Source organism: Bubalus kerabau, chromosome 23, assembly GCF_029407905.1.
Source record: "Bubalus kerabau isolate K-KA32 ecotype Philippines breed swamp buffalo chromosome 23, PCC_UOA_SB_1v2, whole genome shotgun sequence".
Lineage (NCBI taxonomy): Eukaryota > Metazoa > Chordata > Mammalia > Artiodactyla > Bovidae > Bubalus > Bubalus kerabau.
Window position 1 is genome coordinate 2,798,742 of NC_073646.1, and position 23,621 is coordinate 2,822,362.

Here is a 23,621-nt window from a genome sequence, read left to right on the forward strand (position 1 = left end):
AAACTGTCTGCCGGGTGAAGGCCAGCGGCTCTTAAGGTAGGAAATGTCTGTCCACCCTCCTCGGCTCGGCACAATGGATTCCGCAGAGGTTCTAGTTCCGGGAAGGTTAAGTTTCTCCAAGGGGAGAGGCTTTGGGCAGCTGCCTGCGGGGATGGGGACACGCCCAGAGCTCTCGCCGAGGGGCAGCCTGAGTCAGGGCGGCCTGGCATTGCGGGGAGATGCACCTGCTGGGCCGGCGCCAGAGGCCGGAGGCAGGGCGGGGGCGCGGCGGGTTCGCGGGAGCGGCCGGGTGCCCGGCCCGGGAGGGGGACGGCCGGCGGAACGGAGGGCGTCCCGGGCGGAGAAGTGGCCCCGAAGCCAAGAGCCCTGAGAGCCAGCGCGCGCGAGATGCGGGTCCTGGCTGCACTCACCGACCCTCAGCGCCCGGGCGACGGCGGCCGGCGCTGGCCTCTCGCGGGGTCCCTGCCCTCGGCTCCCGGCTCCGCTCTTGCCTCGCGGCGGCGATCGCTGCTGACAGCTGCTGGGCCGCCGCGGAGGGGAGGGGGCGCCTGCGACCAGCGTCGGGCTGAGGACCTGGCCGCTTCGGGTCCTGCAGGGGGCGCGCCGGCCGGCTCGCGCATGCGCAGCAGGCCGCCCCTGCGGGTGTCGGACCCGCCCCGGGGAAGCCCCGCCCAGGCCCGGCCCGGCCCGCCCCTGCCCGGCTCAGTTCGCGCCTGCGCAGTGCTCCGCGCGTCCGCGACACGGTCGGCAGGGGGCGCGCGACGCGGGAGCCTGGGTGCGGCGTCCACCCGTGAGGAGAATCGCGCGGTCCACATGCATTTCCAGGCAGCTGAAGTAGTCGTTGCCCGACTTCTGGCTTTCCTGGCCATCCTCCATTTCTTCTCCAGCACGGTCTTTCGTTGAGTTCTGGGCCTCTTCTCCCGACGGTAGAAGGGTGCTTTGCCACCATGGGCCTGGCGAGGACACGGCTAGGCAGACGAGGCCCTGGGGAAGATGGAGGACTTGGAAATTGGGCAGGACGGCCCAGACTCCCCGGGTGTGGCGTCAGTGCCAGGGGCAGTTCAGGGGGTAGCGAGGCCTCTAGGGTCACCTCAGGCAGGAGGGTCGAGAGTCAGAGCCAGGGTCACCTCAGGAGGGTCACAGGTCAGGTCGGAGTCCCCTGAAGCCGAGAGAGTGGTGAGGCTAGGTTAGGGGTTACCTCGGACGGGAGGGTCCCGAGGCCTGGCCGGGGTCACTGGGGGCGTAGGGGCTCGAGGAGGGGACGGCGCGGGGCCAACAGTCGCCGAGGGCTGGCCACTCGGCTCCTGACTGCCCGGGTCGTGAGCGCGGCCAGCGGCGCGTCGATTCCGAGGATCCTCCCGCGGCCCGACGTCCGCCTGTCGCCGGCTGCCTGGCTGCCCTTGGCCGGGCCTCGGGCGGCTCCTGGCAGAGGTCGCTGGGCCCAGACGCCGCCTGCTGACTAGCTGGGCTCCTGCCTACTCCCGAGTGCGCCCTGGGATGAGGACACGACCCTCTGAACCGTAAAGTAATGACCCGTGGCGGGAGCTTACTTCTGCCCCCAGACTCCTAATGGATTAGCGATGGAGCATCGCAGAGCCCCGCGTCTTTACTTCGGAACTTATTTCACTCTCTGAAGTGGTGTTATTTACTTGTTTGCTGTTCTTCTGTCTCTCTCACCAGAAGGTGGGCTCCAAGAGGGACGTTGTTTAGTTCACAGCGACATCCTAGGGTCCTGGCACAGAGGAGGCATCTGATAAATATTGAATGAAAAAGCCACAAAGACCTGGCTTCAGATCTTGCCCGGATTCCCTAACTAGTGCAGGCCTGGCACTTAAAGTTCATGAACCTCAATTTCCTATTCCTGCAATTAAAATGATAATACCAACTTAAAGGTATTTAGTATTTCAAAATGAAATGGGAAAAATCATAAGTGCTGATTGCAATGCCCTGGCACCTACAAGTAGAATATAACTAGGGATTTAATCTAGACTGGTCTGTGTAATGAGTATTCCAAAAAAAGTCGAAGGCAATTACTGAATAAGTGGATTATTAATGTCACAAACATCTTAAAAATTGTCTCTCCCATCTTGTATACTGGGCCCCTTCCCTCACAATGAAAGTATTGGGAAAAACTGGGTGAACCTGGATGACTGGTCCTTCTCTTCACCCTGCTTCTCTTCCTTAATCTTTTTTTATTTTAAGAACCAGTCCTTCCCATTTCTAACTTAAGTTGATTACACCATGAGTTTTTTCAAACCCTTTCTAAACCTGATCCCAGTTTTGCCTAACCAAGTCCAGAAACAGAACTGGCTGACTCAGAGTTTCCCTTTTATGCTTCGGGCTACAAGAAGAAGAATGATCTTGCGGATCAAGGCAGACAACTGCAGAGAGTTCTATATCTTTGCTCTTAATCATGTTAGGGTGCCTGCTATTGTAATTATTATCAATTTTCATAGTCATGAACTGGGAGGGTGTGAAGGTCACTGGCAAAGGCATATTGTCACATGTAAAGATTCCAGGCTCTGGACTCCCAGTTTGCAAGCAGCTGCCAACAGTGACGGAGAAGGCAATAGCACCCCACTCCAGTACTCTTGCCTGGAAAATCCCATGGATGGAGGAGCCTGGTAGCCTGCAGTCTATGGGGTCGCTGAGGGTCGGACACGACTGAGCGACTTCACTTTCACTTTTCACTTTCATGCATTGGAGAAGGAAATGGCAACCCACTCCAGTGTTCTTGCCTGGAGAATCCCTGCTGTCTATGGGGTCAGAGTCGGACAGGACTGAAGTGACTTAGCAGCAGCAGCCAACAGTGAACTGGACTCTCTTGACTCACTTCAACTATCACTGAGGGCTTCCCAGGTGGCGCTAGAGGTAAAGAATCCATCTGCTAATGCGGGAGACCCAGGAGACCAGGACTCAATTCCTGGGCTGGGAAGATCCCCCAGAGGAGGAAATATTGGCAACCACTCCAGTATTCTTGCCTGGAAAATTCCAGGTACAGTGGAGCCTGGAGGGCTACAGTCCATGGGGTCACAGAGTTGGACACAACATGCATGTGCGTGTGCACATACACACACACACACACAAACATCCCCCAATCACTGAAAAAATCCACCAACCTTCTGCTGAAGGCCCACTACTTAAAAGCAAGGCAAACCTAAATTCGCCATCTAGTCTTCGTCCATTGGGAGATCCATATAATGGTCATCAAAGTACACAATAGAGCTGAGACGAGAACCCAGGTGTTCAGGTTCTTGAGCTCTTTAATACACTCTGGTATGTGAATTAGTCATATTTATATACCATGGATATATGCTTAAAAGTTGTATGAGAAACTTCTTTGGGTTCGCATGGCTCAGACATTTCTCAAGATTGATGGAAAATCCTAAAGTGGATAGTGACACTCATAATCAAATCTTGTGGCTTTACAAGCGTCAGTAAGCCTAGTCATCATAATAGTTGGCTGACAAATGGTGGGGTTTCCCAGGTGGCTCAGTGGAATATAATTTGCCTGCCAGTGTAGGAGACACAGAGATGCAAATTTGATCCCTGAGTCGGGAAGATCCCTGGAGGAAGAAATGGCAACCCACTCCAATATTCTCGCCTGGAAAATCCTGTGGACAGAGGAGCCTGGCAGGCTATAGTTCATAGAGTTGCAAAGAGTCGGACAGGACTGAGTGACTGAGCATGCACGCAGGACATATATAGTAACATATGTATATATACTATATACATTTTAAAATGAAAGCAGTATTGTAGCTCTATTTCTTTTGAGGGGCACAAATAATATCTATATATCTACATATGCTTATATATATATGTCTTTTTATACAGTAGTTCAGTTCAATTTAGTTCAGGCCTCCCTGTCCATCACCAACTCCCCAAATCCACCCAAACCAATGTCCATTGAGTCGGTGATGCCATCCAACCATCTCATCCTCTGTTGTCCCCTTCTCCTCCTGCCCTCAATCTTTACCAGCATCAGGGTCTTTTCAAATGAGTCAGCTCTTTGCATCAGGTGGCCAAAGTATTGGAGTTTCAGCTTCAACATCAGTCCTTCCAATGAACACCCAGGACTGTTCTCCTTTAGGATGGACTGGTTGGATCTCCTTGCAGTCCAAGGGACTCTCAAGGGTCTTCTCCAGCACCACAGTTCAAAAGCATCAATTCTTTGGCGCTCAGCTTGCTTTATAGTCCAACTTTCACATCCATACATGACCATTGGAAAAACCATAGCCTTGACTAGATGGACCTTTGTTGACAAAGTAATGTCCTTGTTTTTTAATATGCTATCTAGGTTGGTCATAACTTTCCTTCCAAGGAGTAAGCGTCTTTTAATTTCATGGCTGCAATCACCATCTGCAGTGATCTTGGAGCCCAGAAATAAAAAGTCTGACACTGTTTCCACTGATTCCCCATCTATTTGCCATGAAGTGATGGGACCGGATGCCATGATCTTCGTTTTCTGAATGTTGAACTTTAAGCCAACTTTTTCACTCTCCTCTTTCACTTTCATCAAGAGGCTTTTTAGTTCTTAACTTCACTTTCTGCCATAAGAGTGGTGTCATCTGCATATCTGAGGTTATTGATATTTCTCCCAGCAATCTTGATTCCAGCTTGTGCTTCCTCCAGCCCAGCGTTTCTCATGATGTACTCTCCATAGAAGTTAAAAAAGCAGGGTGACAATATACAGCCTTGATGTACTCCTTTCCCTATTTGGAACCAGTCTGTTGTTCCATGTCCAGTTCTAACTGTTACTTCCTGACCTGCATATAGGTTTCTCAAGAGGCAGGTCAGGTGGTCTGGTATTCCCATCTCTTTCAGAATTTTCCAATTTATTGTGCACACTGTCAAAGGCTTTGGCATAGTCAATAAAGCAGAAATAGATGTTTTTCTGGAACTCTCTTGCTTTTTCGATGATCAGTGGATGTTGGCAATTTGATCTCTAGTTCCTCTGCCTTTTCTAAAACCAGCTTGAATATCTGGAAGTTCAAGATTCACGTATTGCTGAAGCCTGGCTTGGAGAATTTTGAACGTTACTAGCGTATACAGTAGTTACTGATATTCAATGCGGAATTTTAGAATAGGGCTTCTTCAGTTGTTTCCAGAGGACTATGTTATAATTGGGGGATGCCTTCTAGACCAAGGGCTGTACACATAGTCCTTCATTCAGTGATTGAGAGGCATTCATTTGTAGTGGTTAAAACCGGTTATGGGCTCTGGCCACACTGTTGAACTGAAGCCCAGAGCTTAATGTCTTAACTCTTCTCTGCCTTGATTTCCATGTATAAAATGAGGATGATATAGTACCCACTTCATAGGATTGTTATGAGTATTTAATGTATCAAAACATATAAAATACTTTAAAAAGTGCTTTATAGCTCAGTTTCCAATTTTGGGGAGATTATGAGTAAAGCCTTTTATAATCATTTGTGACAGGTTCTTGTGTAAAAAGAAAATCTTTACATTTGAAAATAAATATTTTCATTTTGGGGGGTAAAAACTTAAGAATGGGATTATTGGATTGCATGGAAGTGTGTGTTTAGCTTTATAAAAAAACCACCAAAGTATTTTCCCAAGTGGCTCTACCAATTTGCATTGACACTGGCTCTGTGTAAGAGTTCAGTTGTTCTGTGACTTTGCCAGCTCTTAAAATTTTTTAGCCATTTTAGTAGCTGTGTAGTAGTATTTTATTATGGTTTAAATTTGCATTTCCCTCATGACTGATGATGTTGGCGTCTTTTCATGGGCTTGTTTGCCATGCATGCATGCATGCTAAGTTGCTTCAGTCGTGTCCGACTCTGTGCGACCCTATGGACAGCAGCCCACCAGGCTCCTCTGACCATGGGATTCTCTAGGCAAGAATACTGGAGTGAGTTGCCATTTCTTTCTCCATTGTTTGCCATACATGTATCTTTTCTGGGATGAAGCATCTTCAGTGTTTTTGCCCATTTAAAAAAATTGGGTTGTTTGTTTTCTTATTACTGAGTTTTGAGAGTTTTGTGTATTCTGGATACAGCTCCTTTGTCAGTAAGCAATTTACACACATTCTCTCCCCAGTCTGTGATTTGTCTTTTTATTCTGTTTACAGTCTTTTGCAGAGAAAAAGTTTTTAATTTTGGTGAAGTCCAGTTTATTAGTTTTTCTTTTATGACTTTGGTGTCATAGCTAAGACTGTTTTCCTTAATCCAAGGTCATAAGGATGTTCTGTTTTTTTCTATTAGGTTTTTTTTTTTTACAAAAATATTTTCCTTTAATAAAGATTTTCTCATCATGTTTAATGGGAAACAATGAAATATCATGGAAACGGTCCAGTAGAGAAACTTTTCCTTTTAGGTTTTGAGTTTAGGTTTGTGTTCTATTTGAAATTAATTTCATTTAATGGATTGAAGTATAGATCAAAGTGGGTTTATTTTCTCCTGTATGGATTCTACTTGCTCCACCACTTGTTAAAAAGATTACTCTTTTTTCATTGAATTGGTCCTTTGTAAAAAAATTGACCTTATTTGTGTAGGTCTATTTCTGGACTCTTCTGTTCCATTGATCTGTGTGTATATGATATTTTAGCCCAGAATTTGGAAAATTTTTCTGTAAAGGGTGAGAGCAAATTATTTTGACTTTTCATGCCAAGACGCAGAGTTGAAAATATCATATAGCTACTTGTTACATGAGACAAAGCAAATTTCCATAAAGTTTTTATTAGTGGGATTCACTAATAAAAAATATAGTGGGATTCAATATAATAATTGAATGTGGTTTTTTCAAAACATATATCTACTAGTGAGAAGAATGGAATTCTTTTTTATGGGATAGCATACTGTGTAGCTGTGTTCAAAGACAGTGTTCCCTACCATCAAAATTGACTAAATATTAATCTATAATGAGATTTGCATATTTCATCATGAACATATGATTTTGAGTGCGTTCATGACTTTGAAAGGCATTGATCAAATTCTATTAAATTCTTTCCTTTTAGCTTGTTCTTACATTCCAGATTAATCACATTCAGTAGAAAGTTAGGTGCAAGCTCCTCTATAGCACAGTTAAATGGATTTTGAAACATTAAGATTTCCTTTGCATTTTTGTTAAGGTCTGAAAAAATGCTTCTGAAATGTAGTTTGACCTTGGAAAATCTACCTGCTGCAAATTTGTCTGGGGATGGAGATTGCACTTCTTGTGTTCTGACAGCATTGGAAGTGCTTAGATCACTTTGCGGTTACTTGTGACAACCAGACAACACTGGTTGTTATCAAAATGGCTGTACCACAGTATGCTGCTGCTGCTGCTAAGTCGCTTCAGTCGTGTCCGATTCTGTGCGACCCCATAGACGGCAACCCACCAGGCTCCCCCATCCCTGGGATTCTCCAGGCAAGAACACTGGAGTGGGTTGCCATTTCCTTCTCCAATGCATGAAAGTGAAAAGTGAAAGTGAAGTCACTCAGTCGTGTCCGACTCCTAGCGACCCCATGGACTGCAGCCCACCAGGCTCCTCTGTCCATGGGATTTTCCAGGCAAGAGTATGGGAGTGGGTTGCCATTGCCTTCTCCAGGACCACAGTATAAGTTTCACATAAAAGTACTGTAAAAGCTAATCTTCAAAAGCTATTTAGTGTTCAATAATAGTAGTTGAGGGCAGCTTTTCTAACCATTAAAAGGTGTCAAAACCATTCTTAGTTTACAGGCTGTAGAAAAATGGGTAGTGAGCTTGATTTGGTCCACGGGCCATAGTTTGCCTGCTTGTGCTTCAGCTAATACCGTATTGCCTTTTAAAAAAATAATTTTATTTATTCATTCATTTACTTACTTATTTTTGGCTGCACTGGGTTTTCGTTGCTGGGTGAGGGCTCTCTAGCTGCACAGAGCGAGGGCTACTCTGGTTGCGGTGCATGGGGTTCTTGCTGCGGTGGCTGCTCCTGTTGTGGAGCACAGGCTCTAGAGTGTGCAGGCTCAGTAGTTGAGGCACACAGGCTTAGTTGCTCACGGCATGTGGGATCTTCCTCAACCAGGCGTGGAATCCATGTCCCCTGCATTGGCAGGCAGATTTGTAACCACTGGACCACTAGGGAAGGCCCGGCCATGTTAATAGGTGTGTGGTGCCATCTCATCGCTTTTATTTGCAGTTCCCTAAGATCAATGATGTTAAGCCTCTTTTCATGTACTTGTTATCTCATTAATTTTTTTCCTCATTTTTAAGTCTGGTTTTTCATCTTCTTACTGTTTAGTTATATGAGTTCTTTGTATATTTTGGATAACAGTCCTTTATCACATATGTTTTTTTGGTAAATGTTTTCTGCCAGCCTGTGGCCTGTAGCCTCTCATTTTCTTGGTCTATATAGTATTTTGTGGTTTAGGAGAGAGTTTTTAATTTTCAAAGGTTTGTGGGGCTTTTTGTTTATTTTTCCTGTTCTTAGTGTTTTTATCTTATTAATATTTACTTTCAATGCATTCTGATCTAGGAATATGTTCAATATTATTCAGCATTTTAGAATTCTGACTTTTTTATGGTTACACCACTGTGTTTTCATAAATAGTCCGTGGAGGTGTATGAACTCTTTTGACTCACTTATGTTGACCCTGTTTTCATATGGGGGACATTTTGATCCCAAGGATGATTTGAGTGTACACTTTTAAGGTAGAATTATACCAACAATGATGGATTTTCATCTTGAATGTATTTTCAACAAGAACTCCATTAAACTAATTTCAGGGAACCACATCAATATCTCAGTCCTTTCAGAGTCAGGGGCTATGACTTCTAAAAGTAAACCGAGAACCTGAGAGACCTTATCTGTGGGAAGAGACAGAACTCCATGGCTGCCATCCAGACTCAAGCCCTGTGCTTGAGCAGAGTTTCTGGTTTTAATTCCTAGCTTAGGGAGCCAACATAATGTAAATCGACTGGCAAAGACTGATATTTTGCTGGACTTTTATTTTTGGAAGTGGGGGAAATGCTTAATAAATAAAACTCTGCAATCTCTCAAACCCTAAGGTAATCTCTAGGTGCTTCTCAAAATCACACCAATAGGAAGTGAGCTACTAAGGTTCTGTGACTGCTCAGAAGGGAAATTGCCTCCTATTCCCTACTTGTGAAGTGCCATGAAGGATCGCAGATTCAACCAGTTTTCCCCTTTTCAATATCTGTTGGGTGACTTGGGTGATCATATTCTCATCTTTTAGCATGAATTGCTATGCCCTGGGGAGTCACACACACCCCGGGACCAGAGGAATGCTCATTGCCTGACAGCCTAACCTTGATCCTGGATGCAGAAACTGCACAAAACCTGGCAGACCTTTTTGGAGAGGGAGCGAGTGTGTTTTATGTTGTATGTAGATGGTTTTTTATATCAGGCAGGGAAGTTTAGAAATTTTGTATGCAGGATGAATTTCTGTTTTCTGGAAAACAGAAATTGCCCGCCGCCCCCCCTCCATTTCTGCTGGTAACAGAAACCTTCTTTGTCTGTGTATCAGTGGGTGTGTAAGGGGATAACTGTTCCATATGGTTCAGGAGATGCTGACCTCTTCTCCGCCACTTTTCCCTACCTTCCTTCCATCTGCCACCCTGCTGAGACTCAAGCTAACCCATTAAGAGTCCTCTTGGAAACCACCTGGATGGAGACTCTCTTCTCTCTGGGGTTTTGATATAAGCCTAGAGCTCCTGGGGCCATCTCCTCGCAGCCCCATGTATTTAGAGCCTGCCTGACAAGAAGAAAGGCAATGCCAAAGAATGCTTAAACTACTGCACAATTGCACTCATCTCACACGCTAGTAAAGTAATGTTCAAAATTCTCCAAGCCAGGCTTCAGCAATACATGAACCATGAACTTCCAGATGTTCAATCTGGTTTTAGAAAAGACAGAGGAATGAGAGATCAAATTGCCAACATCCACTGATCATTAAAAAAGCAAGAGAGTTCCAGAAAAACATCTATTTCTGCTTTATTGACTATGCCAAAGCCTTTGACTGTGTGGATCACAATAAACTGTGGAAAATTCTGAAAGAGATGGGAAAACCAGACCACCTGACCTGCCTCTTGAGAAACCTGTATGCAGGTCAGGAAGCAACAGTTAGAACTGGACATGGAACAACAGACTGGTTCCAAATAGGAAAAGGAGTATGTCAAGGCTGTATATTGTCACCCTGCTTATTTAACTTCTATGCAGAGTACATCATGAGAAACCCTGGGCTGGAAGAAGCATAAGCTGGAATCAAGGTTGCCAGGAGAAATATCAATAACCTCAGATATGCAGATGACACCACCCTTATGGCAGAAAGTGAAGTTAAGAACTAAAAAGCCTCTTGATGAAAGTGAAAGAGGAGAGTGAAAAAGTTGGCTTAAAGCTCAACATTCAGAAAACGAAGATCATGGCATCTGGTCCCATCACTTCATGGGAAATAGATGGGGAAACAGTGGAAACAGTGTCAGACTTTATATTTCTGGGCTCCAAGATCACTGCAGATGGTGATTGCAGCCATGAAATTAAAAGACGCTTACTCCTTGGAAGGAAAGTTATGACCAACCTAGATAGCATATTCAAAAGCAGAGACATTACTTTGCCAGCAAAGTTTGGCAAGTAGTCAAGGCTATGGTCTTTCCAGTGGTCATGTATGGATGTGCGAGTTGGGCTGTGAAGAAAGCTGAGCGCCGAAGAATTGATGCTTTTGAACTGTGGTGTTGGAGAAGACTCTTGAGAGTCCCTTGGACTTCAAGGAGATCCAACCAGTCCATCCTAAAGGAGATCAGCCCTGGGTGTTCTTTGGAAGGACTGATGCTGAAGCTGAAACTCCAATACTTTGGCCACCTGATGTGAAGAGTTGACTCATTTGAAAAGACCCTGATGCTGGAAGGGATTGGGGGCAGGAGGAGAAGGAGACGACAGAAGATGAGATGGCTGGATGGCATCACCAACTCGATGGACCTGAGTTTGGGTAAACTCCGGGAGTTGATGATGGACAGGGCAGCCTGGTGTGCTGCGATTCATGGGGTCACAAAGAATCAGACATGACTGAGCGACTGAACTGAACTGAACTGACAAGAAGACACGAAGAAAGTAGAATGGAGAGGGAAAAAAACTCTGATTATGTTATTTGACTGTTTGGATTCAGCTGTGTTCTCTGGCTTATTCCACTTTGGACTTCCAGTTATGTGAGTAATGAATTCTTTTTGGGGAGAGTGCTTAAGTTAGGTTGAGTTGGACTTCTGATATTTATAAATGAAAATCACAAAGAAAGAAGTGGACGATATTGAGATATTTTTCAGAGACAGAATCATACTTACTGATGGATTTGATATGAGAGGTGAGGGAAAGAGATTAAGGTTCAAACCTAGATTTTGGCTTAAGCATCTGGTATAAACTTACCGTTTACTGAGCTGGATAGTAGACAAGGCAGAGAGAATAAAATCAAGAGTACCTTTGTGGGCACTTCAAGTTTGAGACACCCTTTAGATTCACTGCCCAGTAAAAGTACTTTTCTTGTGAAAGTTGACCCATTTCTGAGTTATTTGGAATTATTTGAGCACTGATTGCATTTCATCCTCAATTTTTTCCCCAGGGTATTTATGGGTTCGTTGATGTTTGCTTAAAAATGCTTAAAAATACCTGCCTATTAACCCAGCTGATTATAAGGTCTTAGAATTGTGCCCTTTGCCTCCATCCTCTAAGGAGACTCCTGCACTGTTTGCTGACAGTCTCTGGGGAGAGGACTGAGGGAGGCTGCATGATTTTCTCCCTTCTGGTCAGTGATGTGAGTTGATATTTTTTTGTTTTTTTTTTTGCCTGGATGCTTGTAGGAATCTTTATCCATGATGTTCAGTGATTCACCAGGGTGGTCTCTATTTTTATAGTTCTATTTAGGTTTTTACTGGAACATGAAGATCTAAAAAAAAAAATTTTTTTTTTCAAATTCAGCTATTCCATCATTTAAAGCATGTTTTCTCCTAATACAAATGTGTATCTATATATCTATGTATATTTCTGTTCTTTTTAAAAAAAATACAATCTTTTTTATACTCTTTTCCATTATGGTTATCACAGGATATGGAATATACTTCCTTGTGCTATACATTAGGACCTTGCTGTTTATTCATGCTAAATATGATTGTTTGCATCTACCAACCACAAACTCCCAGTCCATCCTTTTCCCTCTCCCCTCCTCCTTGGCAGCAAGTCTGTTCTCTATGTCTATGAGTCTGTTTCTGTTTTGTTATATTTTCTGTTCTAATTATGCCATGGGCTATGGATCAAATTGTGTTCCCCTAAAATTCATGTGTTGAAGCACTCAGTCCCAGTGTGACTCACCTGGAGACAGAGGCTTCAGGTAATGGAGGTTAAATGAGGCTGTAGGAGTAGCACCCTGCTCTGACAGACTGGTCCTGTGAGAAGAGGGAAGGAGAGGGAGGTCTCTCTCCGTCGTGTGAGGGTGCAGCGAGAAGGTGGCCGTCTGTGAGCCAAGAGGTAAGCCCTCAATGGGGGGACTGGGCTGTGCTGACACCCTGATCTCAGACCGCTAGCCCCCAGAACTGTATGAAAATAAATTTCTGTTGTTCAAGAAGACATGGAGCCTGTGCTGTTTGTTATGGCACCCAAGAACATCAGCTCATGATTCTGTGCTCAGGGACATTAATTATCTGCATCTTTCTTACCTTTTATGTCTATAATCTTGTCTCTTTCTTTTGTCTCTATTCTTCTTCTCATATATTTTCTCACGTTTGTTATAAATAAGAAAATATATTTTCTCATATGTATCTTGCAGATCCCAGATTTCAGCTAGTACATAGAACTCTCCCCCCACCCTTTTAAAGATTGCATATCATTTCATTGTTTAGGTAAACACCAGTTTATATCCCCTACTGATGGGCTGTTTACAGTTCTTTGCTGTTAGGAACACTGCTGCAGTGAATAACCTAGTACATACGTCATTTCATGTTTGTGCAGTTGTGTCTGTAGAATAGATTCCTAGAAGTGGGATTGGTGGGTCAAAGGACTAGCAATGTATTCGTGTAGAAATTCTGAATAGTTGTTGTGTTGCTTATTTTCAGCACTTTTTTCTTTGTCTCAGCCATCTGTTTCCCCAAATATAGCATAAACGGAGTTTCCTTAATCCCTTCCCTGCTTTGCTGGGACCTGTTTGAATCCTAGAGTCCTCATAATCGGGCATGAGGCTGATAATTCACATTTTGTGTTCTGTTGTGATGCTGTGAGCCTGCGGAAGTGACTGAGGCCTTCATCCTGACTCCACTGAGGCCTGGCTTCTCTCTCCTCAGGCCTGCTTCCTTTACTCTCCAAAGCACTGATTTCGAGAGTGCTTTTCAATAAACTTCTTGTGCAAAGATCCCCATCTCAGTGTCAGCTGTGTGGTTTTAAAATGCACTTCCCTGATGACCAGATAGGTTGAGCACTTTTTCATGCTTACTGGCCATTTGGTATCTCATTTGGAAATCATCAGTTCAGATTTCTTGCCTGTTTTTCTGTTGGGATATCTGTCTTTTTCTTAGTGACTTGTAGGAACTCTTTAAATATTCTGTATACCAGTCGTTTGGAAAAGATTGAAGGTGGGAAGAGGAGGGGACAATAGAGGACGAGATGGTTGGATGGCATCACTGACTCAATGGACATGAGTTTGAGCAATTCTAGGAGATGGTGAAGGACAGGGAAGCCTGGCGTGCAGCCCATGGGGTCGCAAAGAGTCGGACATGACTGAGCGGCTGAACAACAACAGCAGCAACAACAAATGCATTATAGATAACGTCTTTTGCAGAATAGAAATTCTTAATTTTGATATAATTCCATTTATCATTTTTCTTTGTATTTAGTGGTTTGGAGTCATATTTAAGAAATGCTTGCCTACTGTAGGGTCATGACTATGTTTTGCTTTCCCCCTAAAAGCTTCATTGTTTTATCTTTCACGTTTTGATCTGTATGTCATCTGAAGTTGCTATTTTGTATATGGTGGAGGCCCAGTTGACTCTGAGCAGTTTTTTGAACCCTGTGTCCTGTTGTGTCAGCTTTGTTAAAAACAAGGGCCTGTATACCTGTGAGGCCTTTCTAGACTTGTGTTTGTTTACCCTTAAGTGCATCTCTGTTGATTCTCACTTTCTACTTGTGCTATAATGTTTTCCTTCGTACATATTATTTTTCTTCACTAGGATTTTTTTCTTCACTAGGTTCCATGAAGATGAGCTCCACTACTGATCAGTCTTTTTATGGTATCATTTTGCCCAGAGACAGTGCCTTAAACACATGATTGCTGGTTGTACGTGCCCTCCTGCGTGCTCACTCAGTCGTGTCCAACTCTTTGTGACCCTTTTGGACTGTAGCCCACCAGGCTTCTGTGTCCATGGGATTTCTCAGGCAGGAATACTAGAGTGGGTAGCCATTCCTCCTCCAGGGGATCTTCCCGATCCAGGGTTCGAACCCACATCTCCTGGGACTCCTTCATTGCAGGCAGATTCTTTACCACTGAGACATCAGGGAAACCCTGTTGTATATTACAAGCATCTAAATAAAAGCTCTTTTATTTTTATAAAATTTTGGCCATTTCTGGCAGCATGCGAAACTTACCAGTCAAGGAATTGAACCTGTGCTCCCTGTATTGGGAGCTTGGAGTCTTAACCACTGGACCATCAGGGAAGTCCAGATGTTCTTTTAAAAGAACATCTGTATTAATCACAAATTTTAAAAGATATGAAAACCTCCATCTGCTCTTACTATTTTGCTGTCCCATTCCATTGAACTGGAACTGTGATCAGAGAAAACCATGTATTCTCATTGTCTCTGGCTGTTACTTTTTGTGTTGGGCCAGTAATGAGCCAAAATATTTCCTTTTTTCAGTGGTGAGGGTTTAGGTTGGCAAATTCTAATGGAATTTTTAAATAATTAAATGCAGAATGTTTGGTAGATGGATATTGTTCCCAGCTCTTCACTCTTTCCTTGAATGAGATTTCACATGCATGCCCTTCACCATGTGATGCTGCAACGCTGTCACCAGAGGAGTTTGTTTCTTCCCCTGTTGCACTGACACTGGGCTTGGGATGGGGTTTGCTTTGGCTGCTAGGATGCTTAGCAAGTGTTGTGAGCACAGGCTTTCCATGTACCTGCGTGGTTTGTCTTGGCCTCTTGCCACTAGAACAACATGCTCCAGTGGGTGACTAGTTGAGGAGACACAGAACAGGCCGGTATTATTTCAGGCTGCTGTAACAAAATACCATAGACAGGGGGACTTAAAGAACAGAAATTTATTTTCTCACAGTTCTGGGGGCTGGGAGTCTGTGACCAAGGTGTCAGCAGGTTTAGTTTCCTCTGAAACCTTTCTCATCGACTTGCACATGGCTGTCTTCTAGCTGTGTCCTCGCGTGGTCTTTCCTCTGTGCTCTGCATCCCTGATGCCTCTTTGTGTATCCAGACTTTGTCCTCTTCTAAGCACACTAGTCGGATTGTATTAGGGCCCACGCTAACAACCTCATTGTAATTGACTCACCTCTTTAAAGGTCCAAACTCCCAAGACAGTCACATTCTGGGATACTGTGGTTAGGACTTCAACATGTGAATTTGAGGGGACACCATACAGCCCATGACAGACCTGTAGACAGGTCCAGACAGTCCCAAGAGGCCAGGACAGCCACAAATCTCCAGCAGACCCATAGGCAGGAAGTAAATGATGCCTGTTGCTCTTGGTCAGTGAGTTCTGGTGTGGAGTTTGTCATGTAAGGTTATGGCAGCGGCAGCTGACTAAGTAAATGCATCACTTCATTCACTATTATTTTTCATCAAGGGGAGATTCACATAGCACATAATTAGCCATTTAAAATTGTACAATTCAGTGATATTTCATGTACTAGTCATAATGCTCTTTCTTTAATTTCTCTTCCTTTTTTTGGCCATGTGGTGAGGCAGTGTGGGATCTTAGTTCTCTGATCAGGGATTGAACCTGCGCCCCCTACATTGGGAGCAGAGTCATAACCACTGGACCACTAGGGGAGTCCCCAGTTTCTTTAACTTCTAATGTGCAACATCAGAGGTACTTTAACTGAAGGAAAAATATACATTTTCTTTCTTCAATGGAAAAATATTTTTCTGAAAAAGAAAGCTTCATTGTGGTAGTATCTAAAAGCTAAAGCGTATGTTACACTTGGGAAACACAGACTGAAAAGACAGGGAACTTGGTGCTGTCCAGCGTTTTAGTCTCCTCACAATTATGTCTGTTCCAACCACATTCCTACAAAAATTGCTGGCCCTTTAATTTATTTATTTATTCATTCAGTATTTGCTGACTGACTACTGCATGCTGGCCCTACTCTTGTGTCTGGGGATTCAGTGGTAAAAAAAAAAGACAAAAAAATGTTGCCTTCTTGAAGCATGTGAATTCTAGTAGGGAAATCGTATTAAATCAGATAAATATCAAGTTAAATAGTTTAAAGGTGCTAAGAAGCAAAATTGACAGGGAAGATTGATACAAAATGTTCAGTGTTTTGAAATTTTATATAGGATGATCAAGAAAGGCTGAGAAAGTGACTTTTAAATAAAGATCTGAAAAAAGTAGAAGAGCTGGCCATGTCAACATGAGAGGGAAGTGTGTGCTGGGCAGAGGAAACAGCAGGGGCAAAGGTGTGGGGCCGACATGTGGCTCCTCTGCTCAAGCCTGTGACTCGGGAGGGCAGAAGGAGGGGCGGTAGAGTAGGGGACGGGTGAGCAGAGATGAGCGAGCTAACAGGCTGCATCCCATGGGTTGCTCATTGTCATCAGCAAGGCCAGGCTCTTCCCTGCGGTGAAACAGGAGCCACGGGAGAGTTTTGAGTGAAGGAGTGGATGTGGCCCGACAGGATCGCTCCTGCTGCTGCAGGGAGGATGGTCTGCAGGTTGGCAGGAGCAGTGATACCACTAAAGAGGCCCTTGCAGGCGTTCAGGCGAGAGATGAGGCGATGTTGGACCAGGGTGCCAAGAGAAGCGGTGGTGAAAAAGGATTGAATTCTGGTCTATTTCAGAAGTAGAATCAGTAACCCTGTGTAACTGGAAGAATGAACTGACATTGTCTGAGAAGAGGAAGACTGTAAGAATGATCTGTTTTAGGAGAAATATATGAGTAGACTCGTTTGGGCAGGTTGAGTGGAGATGACAAGCAGGCAGTTGAACATTTGGGTCTAGAAGCAACTCAAGGCTGGAAATGTAAATGTAAAAAGTCATCATGTAGATGGATTTAAACCCAAAATAGTGAGTGAGAGCACCTACAGAGTGGCGCCGCTCTGAGTCCACAGGTGGGGCCTGGAGCACTTTAATACTCAGAGGGCGGGGAGGGGAGGGGCCAGCACCGCTGGACCAGAAGGAGGAAAAGTGGTCCAGGCGGGGCTCCGAAAGCCTGGGAGCAGAGAGCGTCCCCAGGCCCAAAGAGCCACTCAGCATTTTAACGTTAGTAACATCTCCCCATTTGTCTCCCAGCTAGCGGCGATCGCTCCTCTTCAGCTAGAAAAATGGCGATGTTCAGGAACTTAAAACTTCTTCTCTGGAAGAATTTCATTTTAAAGGTGGGTATGGATATCTGTAGGGAGAATGTGAATCTCCTTCGGAGGAACTGAATGATGTAGTTAAATTGGTTTCTAATCATGGAGTAAAGAAGAAATTAAGAACTTGTAAAGTAGCCCTTTTCTGCAAATGAGCCACATTTCTGTGGTAATTCCGTTAGCTCTAATTACTGAAGATAACCATTGTTGCTACTGATTTCTAGCCATTGGTGTTACAGAAAAGATAAAAGCAGATGTTTCTAGCTAATTCTCATTCTGTTTTTTTTTTCTTTTTCATATGTTGTACAGGGGAGGCTGGAAGAAATATAAGCATTCTTTCATACACACACACACACACACACACATAAGTGAAGCATAGTTGATTGAAGGTGTTTTTAATGGAAGAACATTTGCCATGCAGTGACAGTGCTTGTGTTCTATTTTGGATTAGCATATTTATTAGTGAAGTGTAGTTGATTGAAAGTGTTCTTAATGGAAGAACATTTCCCATGTAGTATCTTAACGCTTGTGTTCTATTTTGGATTAATATATGGCTTTTGTTTTTATTTTAGAAACGAAAGACTCTGGTAACAGTCCTTGAAATCTTGATGCCATTACTGTTTTGTGCAGTTATAATATATCTTCGTTTTGGTAGTTTGCCAAGAAAGAGACCTCCCATAGACTACAATGTAATTGACATCACTTCTCTGCCAGAATTCTTCAATCAATTTCCTCTGAAAAATAAATTTCAATTAGTTTATATCCCTTCCAAAAGTGAAACTTTGAAGAATATCACTGAAATGGTGAAAGACTTCTTTACTGTTGAGTTTGAAGGTTAGCCATAAAGATGGGGGCAGGACAGAGGGGGCATTTTTATAAAGTCTAATCTGAAGTTTTTTCCTGTGAGTTCTTACAGTAGTGGTTCCACATCTGGGCTCTCCAAATTCTAAAGAGTCTGCATGTATCTTTATTATTTCACACAACACACACAAGAGACTTGTATATTTATGTCACAAGGCTTCAAGGCTAATTAAAATGTGAAGTGTTTGTTCTAACTCACCAAAGTGACACTGGTCATCTCATATATTTAATCAGAAGTCCTGGTTTGCAGTTATAATATGTCTCTGTCTAATAAACAGAAAACACTCAGAGATTCTGAGTTAGCTTTTTATGCCATCTCTTTTCTCCTGTTCTTGTCCCGTTCTCATCTAGTCTCTATGTGGAGCCAAAAAGGTCTTTAAAAGATGGGTGGGATCTGGCCAGTGCCCAGCCTGTGCCCTGCCCTCAGTGGCTCCCGCCACGCTGAGCCAGGTCGGGCCTTCCCCAGTCTTGCGTGCTTCCCCCCTCCTCGTGCCCCCTTTCATATCCTGGGCTCTGGGAGCCTTTCCTCCCTCTGACAGAACCGTTTGCCTCCAGCTTTTCCTTCTTATCATTCTGGTTTCAGCTAAAATGGCACTTAGGAATGCAGGTTTTAGGTTTCCCAATTCTGCCTTTTTCTCTCACAGAATCCTGTTGGATGGGCTCATAGCATCTTGATAGCTGTGTAGTTAAAGCGTTGCCGCTCACTGCGCTCCTGTGCATGCCTGCCTTTCCCCGCAGTGCTTTGCCTCCGCCACGGGGCAGAGGCGTGTGTGTTCCATGCACACACTGTGCCCGGTGCACAGTAGGTGTTCAGGATATAGTTATTGAGTGAATGAATGCAGTTAGGTAGATAAAATTTTTCAAAATGTGGAATAATTTTTCAAAGTTACTATAATTATATGTTTTTCTAAAGTATTCTAATAATACATAAGGCAGAAAGTGAAAAGAAAGGGTTCTACTCCCCCACCTCTTGAGTGGCACTCAATGTGGCAGTTCTTTTAAAGGTCCTCAGTTGTAGAATGTGGGGAAACTATTTCAAAAGTTGTGCTTTATGCTTTCCTAGTATTCTAAAATACTATTCTAATTCAGCTACCTTTTATAAATACGAGATTACAAAATTAAAAAAAAAAAAAGAAATCCTCCCTGATGAGGTGATAAGTGTGATAAAACACGATGATCCACCCATAGGAAATGGGAGGGTGGTGGCTTTCAGGGGCTATCCAGGAGGGGGACAGCGAGCAGCCAGTCCCTGGGGTGACTGAGGATCTGGAAGTCAGCAGGTGAAGCTGACGTGGTTGAGTTAGGTGAGGTTAGGGCACGTGTGTAGGAGCCACAGCGTGCAGAGCTTCGCTGGCCTTGTCAGAGTGTCGGGCTTTCTTCTGCACGCAGAAGGGGTCCATTGCAGGGCTTTGGAGAAGACAGGTTAGACTGCAGTGTCATTTGTTGTACAGAGATTTCTCTGGCTGTCCTCTGGAGCGGTGATTGGAAGGGGCTGGTACTCGCAGACATTCACGAGGGAAAGATGGCTTGCTGACTGCTAGGCCCAGCGCTTCCTCGCCTTTGCCCTCAGCGTGCGGGCTGCGCTCACGCGTTTCCTGCCTGGGATTCTCTGCTGCTTGGGTGCTGTGGCACCGCCGTCTTCACCTGCGCCCGCCTCCCTGCCGTCTCCATGGCTCACTCCTGTCCTCACACAGCTCTCGCCTTATTACAGAACCATATGTGACACAGAACAGAGATCAGAGTTAAAGTCCCTTCCCTAATCCCACTCCCCAGAATTCTTTGTTAACTGTTTGGGATGTATTTTTATGGAATTAAAAAAATTTTTTTAAGGAACTTAAAATTTACAATAAATACAAAAGTTCCTTGCATTGAAAATTGCAAACAATATTAAAGAGATAGGGAATAAAAGTTAAACTCTGTTTATGCCTGTTTATGCCATGGGTTTCCTTAGTGGTTCAGTGGTAAAGAATCTGGCTGTAATGCAGGAGATGCGGGTTCAACCCCTGGGTTGGGAAGATCTCCTCGAGGAGGAAATGGCAACCCACTCCAGTATTCTTGTCTGAGAAATCTCATGAACAGAGGAGCCTGGCAGGCTGCGTTCTGTGGGGTTGCAAAGAGTCTAACACAATTGAGTGACTGAACAACTAATACCTTCAGGCCATTCCCCTAAGCAAATCCTCCAGCCTAGAAGTAAGGACAAGCAATAGCTTGATGATCTCTTCCAAACCACGATAGACATCTGGGTTTTCCTTCCCTTTCTATCCACCCTTTTGATATACACACAGAACCTGTTCCTCCCTGGAGGCCTGATTCCTCTCCCACTCTGAGCCCATGATGGCTCCATCCTGGGTGCAGGATGACTTGTAATCTCTCTGTACTAGTTGGCAGTCCCCTCACTGTAGGGGTTTGTCCAGGGAAGACACATAACTTGGTAAGACTCAAGGAAACAGCAAGATTTTTTCCTGGGGATCTCTGGGAAAGAGATTATTGCTGTTCTGCTTCTGGAAATATGGCACACTAGGTTATTTGGACCAACCCAACTATCAAGACAAATAAAATAGGGTAAAAATATATTGATCCAGGGATTAATTACTTAGATGTTAATTTCATAATTGTTCATTAAACTGAACGTTTGTGTTTTGTATGCTTTCCTGTAAGTATACTATTTTGTACAATTTAACAAAATATGTGTGTATGTATATGTGTGTGTTTAAAAAGGCAATCTAAATAAGGCTAAAGAAACAAAAGAACAACAGTAAATCTTTGTATAGGATAAAAGGCAAATGTACTCATAATCCTATCACCCAGATATAAGTGCTATTTAAAACCTTGTATGGGCTTTCCTGGTGGCTCAGCTGGTAAAGAATCCACCTGCAGTGTGGGAGACCTGGGTTCGATCCCTTGGTTGGTAAGATCCCCTGGAGACGGGAATGGCTACCAACTCCAGTATTCTGGCCTAGAGAATTCCATGGACTGTATAGTCCATGGGGTCGCAAAGAGTTGGACACGACTGAGTGACTTTCACTTTGATTTTTCAAAGCCTTGTATACACCCTTCTTTCCTTTTTTCTAACAAAATTGAATCGTCTTGTATGAACTCTTAACCTACTTTTTATTTATTGTATTGTTAAAATATTTCCGTACTCTTGGATATTTTTCTAAAAAAAAAAAATCCAGGTGAAGGAAAGAACACAGAGAGAGGTCAATGGAATCCCCAAACTGCTTCTTGTGAAACCTGCATCGTACAAGAGGGAACTGAGCTCATTCAGGTGGGATGTCTCATAGGAGACCATCTCCCATGGAGCCAGAACCCCAAATGCCTGTACTCCCACTGTAAGCCTGAGCCAGAAGAGAACAAGCTTCTTTCCCACCCTGGAGGGGCTTCGAGAAAACAGCACAGTAGCAGAAGCACCTGCCCCCAGGGTTTGGAGCCCAGATTCACATCCCCTGGTTGTCAAAAGAAAAGAAGAGAGAACCCCTCAAAGTACAAAGTGAGATGTCGATGGCCAGATGCAAATGTCACCTCCTCTGAAAGAACATGTCATGATTCTGTATCTCAAAGAAGGGCGGCCACAAATGTGTCACAGTCAGTGAGCACATACCAGGAAACGAGAGCAAGGGTGAAGATCAGTGTGAACGACAGACGGCAGAAACAGAACCAGAGATACTTCAGATAATGGAATTATTAGCCTCACATTATGAAATCACTATGTTTACTATATTTAAAAATATAAAAGACAACCTGAAAATATTTGTAGCTAGCATTCCACTATAAGAGTTGCCTAGCAGATGTGAGGGGGGAGAAGAGCCAAACAGAACTTCTAGAAGTGAAAAATAATCAGAATATGATACAAAACTCAGTTGAAGGTCAAACTGGTGAACTGGAAGACAGAGCTGAAGGAGACTTTCAGAATACAGCACAGAGAGAAATGAAATGACAAAATACAGAAGAAAAGTTAAGAGACAGGGCCCTCACTATTCCATTTAGAACTTCAGCTGGGAGGTCTTAGTCCCAGAAACTGCTAGCATCAAAAAAATAATCAAAAAAGTAATACAGAGGAAGAGAAAGAAAGTCTTTTTTTTTTTAATTTTTTATTGGAAGTTCCATGGGATCCCAAAGGAGTTGAGCATGACTGAGTGAGTAAACAACAACGACGACAGCAACAGCATTGTGTTAGCTTCAGGTACACAGCAAAGCGAATCCGTCACACACACACATCTCCACTCTTCTAGGTTCTTTTCCCGTGTAGGCCATTACCGAGTATAGTAATATGTGCTATACAGTAGGTACTTATTATCCATTCTATATATAGTGGTGTGTATATGTCAGTCACAGTCTTCCAATTTATCCCTCACCTTCACTGTAACACTGAGTGAAGTCAGACAGAAAGACAGATACCATATGATATCACTTATATGTGTAATCTAAGAAAAAGGTTCAAATGAACTTATCTACAAAACAGAAAAGTCTTGAGACTGGATACAGTTTGAGAACTGGATCAAGTCTCAGCTTTTGCGGATCAAGTGGTTGTTTAAAGAGTGGGTTTTGTTCTGGTAAAAAGGTAAAGTTCAGTTTCACCAAAAAGTCTTTTCAGGAGTTGTTTTAACCTTTTTTGTGTGTGGGGCAAGGTGTGGAACAGCTTTTACCTTAGAGTTAATTTATTCCATTACTAAGGTGTGACTCTTCTGAACACCTCAAGTGATCACCAGGAACTGTCCCCACTGGCTGGTCAGAACTCAAGTGCCTCCTGGTCTCAGTGGGCTCTGGGCACCACTTAGCCCGTCCTGTCCTGCTCACCCAGGCAGGGCACATCATAGGAGTCATTAAAGGGTCCTCTGAGCAGGTTTCTGGGGCCATTTCCCAGCACAGCCTTCTCCTGGGAACTCTGGCCTGCAACTTAAAGCCACTTCAGACTCTTCCAACTCAGACCTCTGTCAACGCAGCCACATAGCTGTCTGTGTTCCACTTGGGTTCCCCCTCCCTGCTCTGTGGTCTGAAATGTGCCTTCAGACAGAAAACCAGAGCACTCTTAGTGGTCATCTTATTTGTTTCTCTTTTCCCAGGAATCATAATGCTGTGCTATGTATTGGCCATTGTCTGAAAAACTTGATTCTTTTCTTTCCTGTCCAGTTTTTTGATTATTTGTGGTAGGAGGATAAATTCAATCTCTGTTACTCCATCATGGCCAAAAACATAAGTCATGGATTTTTTTTTAATATACAAAAGAAATTGGCTTACAGAGATTGTGTCATGATAAAGGAATCAGGAGC

At 43.8% G+C, this 23,621-nt stretch overlaps 1 protein-coding gene across 1 annotated transcript in view; it reads left to right on the forward strand.

Annotated features, from left to right (window-relative positions):
- The first annotated feature begins 12,334 nt into the window (after window positions 1-12,334).
- LOC129638147 (ATP-binding cassette sub-family A member 17-like) overlaps window positions 12,335-23,621 on the forward strand; it is a 102,340-nt gene continuing 91,053 nt past the window's right edge. Inside the window, exons 1-3 of the mRNA XM_055562715.1 lie at window positions 12,335-12,451; window positions 17,429-17,514; window positions 18,063-18,324. Coding sequence (XP_055418690.1) covers window positions 17,461-17,514; window positions 18,063-18,324 — 316 coding nt within the window. The 5' untranslated portion in view covers window positions 12,335-12,451; window positions 17,429-17,460. The remainder of the gene's footprint in view (window positions 12,452-17,428; window positions 17,515-18,062; window positions 18,325-23,621) is intronic.